This window comes from Octopus bimaculoides, chromosome 25 (genome assembly GCF_001194135.2).
Source record: "Octopus bimaculoides isolate UCB-OBI-ISO-001 chromosome 25, ASM119413v2, whole genome shotgun sequence".
NCBI classification, from domain to species: Eukaryota; Metazoa; Mollusca; class Cephalopoda; order Octopoda; family Octopodidae; genus Octopus; species Octopus bimaculoides.
Window position 1 is genome coordinate 20,240,636 of NC_069005.1, and position 8,185 is coordinate 20,248,820.

The 8,185-nt window shown below is 38.5% G+C and overlaps 1 protein-coding gene across 1 annotated transcript in view; it reads right to left on the reverse strand.

Annotated features, from left to right (window-relative positions):
• LOC106872887 (BTB/POZ domain-containing adapter for CUL3-mediated RhoA degradation protein 3) overlaps positions 1–7,915 on the reverse strand; it is a 25,359-nt gene extending 17,444 nt beyond the window's left edge. The window contains exons 1-2 of the mRNA XM_014920043.2: positions 7,685–7,915; positions 1,876–2,819 (exon numbers count right to left, since the gene is read on the reverse strand). Of these exons, the coding sequence (XP_014775529.1) occupies positions 1,876–2,044 (169 nt within the window). The 5' untranslated portion in view covers positions 2,045–2,819; positions 7,685–7,915. The remainder of the gene's footprint in view (positions 1–1,875; positions 2,820–7,684) is intronic.
• Between the last annotated feature and the right edge of the window lie 270 nt (positions 7,916–8,185).

An 8,185-nucleotide genomic window follows, 5' to 3' on the forward strand; every position in this document is an offset into this window, starting at 1 on the left:
GTGTGTGTGTGTGTGTGTGTGTGTGCATGGTTTGGTGGTTTATCTGTTAGTGTGTTTGTGTGTGTGTGTGTGTGTATGACGTAGTGGAAGAAATTAGTAGCAGGACTGGTTAGTGGACGCTGTAGACAGTGTAGGTAGAAGGTCAACAGGTGGTTATTTGGGTGTGTGTGTGTTCGTGTTTGTGTGGGGTTGTCGGTGTTAGGTACGTGTACGTGTGTGTGTGTATTTTGTACACATACATACACACACACATTGTAAAGTGGTTGGCATTAAGAAGGGCATCCAGTCATACAGACGAAGCCAAATTAGACTGGAACCGGTGCAGCTCTCCAGCTTTCCAGCTCTGATCAAACTGTCCAACCCATGCCAACATGGAAAACGGACATTAAAGGATGACACACACACACACTGAGCAGTTACTGAAAAATTGATGACAATTTAAAACCAACAAGATCTGAGAAAGGACGGCCTTCCCTCAAGAAAAGACAGCTCAGAGTCAAGAACAGTAGAGAAAAGCCATTGGTCTATACTCAATAGGGAATGAAAGGCTGAAGTAAGTATGCAAAGACACCCATGATTTGGTTGATCTCGAGTCCTCCACAAGTTCAAAATGATTGAAAATTCCTGGGTTTTAACATGTTAGAGATATACTAAATCTGAATAAAAAAAGCAGGAATGATCATACCTCAAACATTTTGTTGTCATAATTATACAGGAACAGGCATGGTTGAGTGAGTAAAAAATTCACTTCCTGACCAACGTAGTTTTGGGTTCAATCCCACTGCATAGTCCCTTGGGCAAGTGACTCTTACTATATACTATAGCTCCAGATTGACCAAAGACTTGTGAGCGGATTTGATAGAAGGAAACTGAAAAAAGCCCAGTGTGTGCATGCATGTGTGTGTGTGTGTGTGTGTGTGTGTATACATGTAGCTCTCTTTGTCTTGACATCATATGATGGCTACAGAAAATCCGCTTCAATGACTATCACTCGAGTCCTGCCAACACAGAAAAGAGGACAATAAAATGATGATGATGATGATGAAACCTCTCCATACACACAATTATTCTTCAAAAATTTTTATGTAGGCACAGACATGGCTGTGAGGTTAGAAGTTTGCTTCCCAACCACATGGTCCTAGTATGAGTCCCAGTGTGTGGCACTTTGAGAAAGTGTCTTCTACTATAGCTTCAGACCAACCAAAGCCCAGTGAATGAATTTGGTAGGTGGAAACTGAAAGAAGCCCATCATATATGTGTGTGTGTGTGTGTGTGTGTTTGTTCCCCACCACCGCTTGACAACCAGTGGTGGCTTGTTTACATCTCTGTGACTCAGTTTAGCTTAAGAGAATAAGAACCAGCATCCTCATCATCATCATTTAACATCTGGTCTCCACGCTGGCATGGGTTGGATGGCTTGACATGGGGCTGGCTAGCAGGGAGCTGTCCACACTCCGACTGTCTGTTGTGGAATGGTTTCTACAGCTGGATGCCCTTCCTAATGCCAACCACTTAAAGTGTGCTACGTGCTTTTTACATGCCACTGGCATGGGTACATTAATGCACCACTGGCATGGGTGCATCGACACAGCACCAGCATGGGTGCTTTTTAAGTGGCATTGGCACCTGAAAGGTCAAGCCTTTATGTGTGGAAGACACTGATTCTACTTAGCTTGATGTGTTTTATCAAGTACAGCAAATCTCCACATCTCCTGATCCCTTGTCATTGCCTCATTGGGGCCCAGCATCCAAAGATCCTTTCTCACCACTTCATCCCCCGTCTTCCTGGGTCTCAATTCATTTAACTAAAACTTTTTAAAGCAGTACCCTAGTATGGATGCAGTCCAATGACTGAAACAAGCAAAAGATACTTACCATCAGAGTCTGTAAGAACTTCCATCCTGCCAGAGAACATGGCCCGTAGCATCGTATCATGTTTGGTGAGTGTCTCTATTGTGGTCAGGAAGAGTTTACCGCCGACATTTAGCTTCACATATTTCGAGCTGTTTGTCTTTTGTATCACAGTCTTATGTTCTCCAGACATGGATACAGCAACACAAGCAGGCTGGCTGCACGACTAGCTAGCTACTACACGTGTGTGTGTGTGTGTGTGTGAATTGGCAAGGAATGCTTCTCGAGGGATCGAGAAATTGGCCGGATATTGGGGGTGAATGTTGGTTAAAAAAGTGGATACTAAGGTAAAATAAAAAAATCTAACACTACTAACACTGACTGAAACATCAGATTGTGAAATTCAAGATAAAAACTTTTGAATGTAGTTTGCAAAAGAGCCAGAAACACTTGGGTAATCATTAAATAATATAATACTATTACTGGCACTTAATTAATCTCTGATAATGTCAAGTAATCTAAATCACTATTTTCTTTAAATTACAAAAAAAAATTATTCAATAAAATAGATTTCTTAAATAATTAACAATATTAAATTAAATCAAATTAAAGTTTGTTGACTTCAGTCCCACAGCCAGCAAGGGGTTGAAAAATAGGCAGTGGTAATTGTGGGAAAGGAAATGGGAAGTTGCTCTTGGTGGTGGTCGTGTATTTTATCTGGTTGTGGCTTAAGTGGTAGTAAATAGGTAGGTAAGTTGGCGGTGGACAGTTGACTGAGCTATTCAAGTAAATATCCACAGACAGATTGTGTGTATGTGCCTGTAAAGATGGATGTCTGTTCAATTGATTAGACGTTTCCAAAACTGTTCTTCAATAAAAACCATTTCAGTTCTGTTTACGGAGTTTTTTTTGGTTCTTTCCCCCCCTTTTTGCAGTTTGTCCTGTATTCACATTAGATTACCAACACCCTGTAAAACAAGAAAAGATATGTTAATTATAGATCTCACTGGGATAGAAGACTGATGTTTAGAAAGCGTGAGTGAGGGCCAGTGACAGAAAGATAGAGACAAAGTGGTTCAGGAGAGGAGGGGAGAAATTACACATGTAAACAAATGTAACTCCACACACATACACAAACCGACATAGAAACACAAATTGTCACACAAACACACAAACATGTAGACAAAAACTGCCACAAAAGCATACATACATACACATAAAGCTGAACAAACACACACAAGCTAACTCACAAAAAAATAAGAACACACTATTGTTATACAAATACACACAAGATAGAATAAGTACTAGACTTTAAAAAAATACTGGGGGTCAATTCATTTAACTAAAAACTTGAGGCGGTACTCCAGCATGGCCACAGTCAAATGACTGAAACTAAGTAAAAGATGAAAAAGATATACACACGCAATGGGCTTCTTTCAGTATCTGTCTACCAAATCCACTCACAATGCTTTAATCAGTCTAGGACTATAGTAGAAGACATTTGCCCAAGATACTGCAGTGGGACTGAACCTGACACCACATAGTTAGGTCACAGCTTCTAATCACACACCCACCAGCACCTATACATATATAAGAATATTTGTTTACATTTGTGCTCCATAAAAGTTGTGAACTACAAGTAGTGTTGTCACTTCAGTCAACAAATCAACTTGTTCACTTGGCACCTCTGAAGCCATGTGAAATAAGAGATCCCCCACTTGAAAAACAAGTAAGGGTTAATAACAGAGAGAGCATCCAGCTATAAAACAATGCCTCAATAATACATTCATGTAACCCATGCTAGCATGGAAAAATGGATGTAAAACAAACGAGAGACTCTTAATGTGGTCGTCTACTTTCCTGGAAATAGCAGCCAAATCTCCCTCAAATTACACCCTACCATATCAAAACAAAAAGGGAGGGGATATGTTGGATAATGTAATCCTAGATATACAAAGAGCAAGAAAGGATGGTGTAGTTGCATGGCTTTTCATCACAATCACAGTCAAGGATGACCTGTAACCAAAACAAGAATAACTCGGTGAACCTTAAGCTTTGATTACAAAGTATACAAAAATAAACATTTTTCATCTTAATGTTAGTTTTGTTTCATATTGAAAAATAATTTATTTTATGATCTACCATTGTTTATATTTTTAATTACATATATGGTGGCACCAAAATCTTAAGTGCTTAGAGCCTCAATCTGGCCTTGCTGTGAACTAAAGACATTTGTGAACATCTCAAGCATTGAGGGACTTCTAAATCAAACATTGCTCCTTAACTCCACATCAGCCACTCCATGACTAAAGGCATTCCAGTCATGACCTTCTTGTATTTTAAACTACATCATCTAAAGTGTCCTTCCCTTTTCTTAGGACTATAATGTGTAGTAAGAACCAGATTTGGCTACTATTTTTGGCAGGCTGAGCAATAACATAGAAGCCTCCTTGTTGACTCAATGTCTACTTTCTTGGTCTGGTGTTAGAGAAGTGGCAAGCTAGAGAACTGCACTAGGTTCTGGTTTGATATGGCTTCGTTTCTACAGCTGGATGCCCTTTCTAATGCCAACCACTTTACAGAATGTACTGGGTGCTTTTAACGTGGCACAGACACAAGTGCTTTTTATAAGGCACCAGAACTGGACTCTTACAAGCCAATCTTCTTCACCACTAATGTACAGCACTAACATTTGATCACTGTAAATAAATTATCCCTGCAGGTTGTTCAGAAGAAATTGTGGAACCCTCAGGAGAGTCCACCACATTCACATCACATTATAAAACCATTACAACAGCTGGTATTTGAAGTATGACCATGAAGAGCAGCAACTAAATACTGCAAATATTTTGCCCAATGTTCAAAGCCAGTCAAACAGATAACAGCAGTAAATTTGAGGGTCCAGACCTGTCATATGCTATTAAGAGACAATCGTCTGAAGTGCACCCCAGCCTCTTACATTGCAATGTAAGAATCGTACATGTAATTTACACAACTGACACTGTTACACACTGCAACCTAAGTTTGCTTGAGAATTACATTAAGGTATGATTGCCCACTGAATACTAAAGGGTGTCCACATAGTCTGGGTACATGGGGATTAACAAGTACTTTAAGAAATTATTATTTCTTATAGTTAATTGTTTATGTTATAATTTTATTTACTCCATGTACCCAGACCTTGTGGACACCCTGTAGCTCAATTACATTTGTTTCTAATTACAATTGTTTCTAATTTAGGAACAAGAATAACAATTCTGAAGGGAGGGAGGGAGTCAATCACATTTGACTTGTACCTTATTTTATCCAGCACAAAAGCATGAAAGGCAAAGCTGACCTCAGCAGAATATGAACCCAAAATGTATAAAAGTGTTGAATACAAATACCACACGGCATTACTAACTACCCACAACCCCCGTTCCGTCAACACCCTAACGATTCTGCCATGGTTGTGTTGTAAGAAGCTTGCTTCCCAACCACACGGCACTGGGTTCAATCTCGTGCAGTGGGACTGAAAGTGTCTTTTACTATAGCCTTTAGCTGACCAAAGCCTTGTGAGTGGATTTCGTAGACAGAAAGTGAAAGAAGCCCGTTATGTGTGTGTGTATGTATGTCTTTGTGTCTGTCCTGCCACCACTGCTTGACAACCGGTGTTGGTGTGTTTACGTCCCCGTAACTTAACGGTTCGGCAAAAGATACCGATAAGTACTAGGCTTTAAAAAAAAAGCAGTCCTGTGGTCGATTTGTTCGACTAAAAAACCCTCCAAAGCGATACCCCAGCATGGCTGCAGTTAATGATACAAATAATAGAGAAAAGAATTTGGCGCAAAACTGACAAATATGAGGAGTTGGGTAGGAGATTACCTCGACCTCAGCATTTGACTGGGACTTTATTTCATCCACTCCGAAAAGTTGAATTCAGCAGGATTTGAACTCAAAATATAAAAGTGACGGATACATAATACTGCAAGGCACATTTTTTTCCCCGACGCTCCAACGATTCTGCCAGGAGGCGTACACTTCAAATTAGGAGCCCCACTTTTGTTCCTCACAGGCTGTCTGGAGATTACATTAGAGCTACGAATATTTGTGCGACACACATCCAACGTTATACACTTATAACAAAAGGAATATGAGAATTTTTTTGTTTCGTTTTTTTTCGATCGCACAACTGGAATGCTCAGAGCAGAATAATAGAATCAGACGCTAGATCCATTTACAACAGAATTAAAGAATTCCAATTTCACACTTCCCATGTCACCACTTCCGCTTGTTATTTATTCCAACATCAAACGAGATTAAACAAACCTATTATTAAAAAGCATTCCAAAATCATCCCTTCTAAGTTTAAGAGTGTCTAGGTGTATATTTTATTATCCAATATGAACCTTCTTGTTGTTGTAGTTAATGTCTTACCCCCTCACTCAACCACCAATCGAGCAAGACTATGATCCAAGTTGTTCTAGCCACGACTATCTCATCTTTCTATGTCTTGGACTACACTGTATTGTGTTCCTGTCCTTCCTTGTTTAATACGGAAAAGCTTGATTTTAAGGAGATTTGGCTGCTATTTTCTGACTCGTTATTTTGTTATTATTCCGGACAAGAAATTAATCCCCGACCTTAAAACGAAGGGGTTAACAAAATCTTTAAGAGAGAGACAGAGATGTTTTCTTCTAATTAAAAAGTACTCCATTTATTTTCGTACACACACACAACCTTTGGCCCACCACCACCACAATTATCATCGTCTAATATAAGTGAAGAAGCGGAAATAAAGAAACATTACTCATACGAGACAAAAGTTGTGACAATTGAAAGGAGTGTGCAATGATAACAAAATACCGATATGTATGTGTACGTACACATGTATGCATATATGTATGTCAGTGTAAGTAAGGGGTACAGTACAGGATTGGGTAGGTGTGGGTATGTGTGTGTATACGTATTCGATAGCGTTCAAGGATGATTCATACATTTCGACTGTATGCGTGAGTGTAAATAGGCAGACGTGTCGAATATGTACTCCACCCCTTATATGTATGTATATGTGTGCGTGTCTGTAAATGTATGTATATACATACATGTTTGACTGTAAAGACATCTACTACACACATACACAGAATTAATGATTATTAGTACACAAGATTTAGAAGAAAAAAAAACAAGAAAACTAATAACGGACCACCATTAAACATAGGGTGTATAGTCACACAAACATACACAGTGGGCAGTTTGATATTGTACAAGTGTATGTGCGGGGGGTGTCAACAGCATACAAAGACATACATAGATACACATATTTATATACAGCTAAATGTAATTAAAGTACTATATGTGTATCTCTCTCAATATATAAATATATATATATATACACACAAACACACAATTAAAGGCGATTAGGCCACTACATCATATAGATATGTTCGTGTGTATACGCTCACATACAGACTAAGGATGTACGCATTTTACACACAGGAAACGGTTGTTTATAAGAGAATGTTAAAAACTCGAGTGGAATCGAAATGTAAACTAAATGATGGTTTGCTTTTATATCCGTCATGAAATTTATTCGCTAATGCCGCCAATGTATTTTAAAACATTGGAAGTTTGTCTTCTTTATTTGTTATCAGGGCCAAGACATACTTTACCAAACAATACAAAAGTAACGGTTATATACATGCGTATGTGTGCATACATATATACATGTATGTATATACATACATGCGCGCGTGTGTACATATACATATATATACGCGTATATTATGAGTGACAATAACAAAACAAATGTTTAACAATTGAAAACATAAATAATAGACATAAGAACTCTTACTTTGGTTTGTTATTATTTTTCTTCTTTTTTTAAAGGGGGAAGGTGAAAGAGACTGAGGAAATGGAAATGTCCTGATAATATAATATATCTATATATATATTATATACTGGTAATAAAAAATTAAATCCGGCACCAAATTAGTGTGGAAGCAGGAAGAAGTTAGGAGAGGACTTTAGAGATGCTTTTAAAGAGAGAGGAGCGCCATTAGCCGATGACGTCACAAGTGACGTTTTCATAAAAACAACGGTGACGTCAGTACCCTTGAAGGAGGAGAGAGGAGAAGGCGACGAAGAAAAGAACAAAAACAACAAAAGGAAGCAACCCGGTTTCGTACCGGAAATTAAAGTCTATTCCGACAGACGGCCGGATGGAAAAGCGAGGTTGCTTTTTTTTTTTCATGTTTCTTAAGAAAAATAAGCATAACTACAGTTTAGTGCCCCATTCCTATCAGTTGATTTTATTACTGCACAGCTTCTTGAAGATATTTTTCATATTGAAATT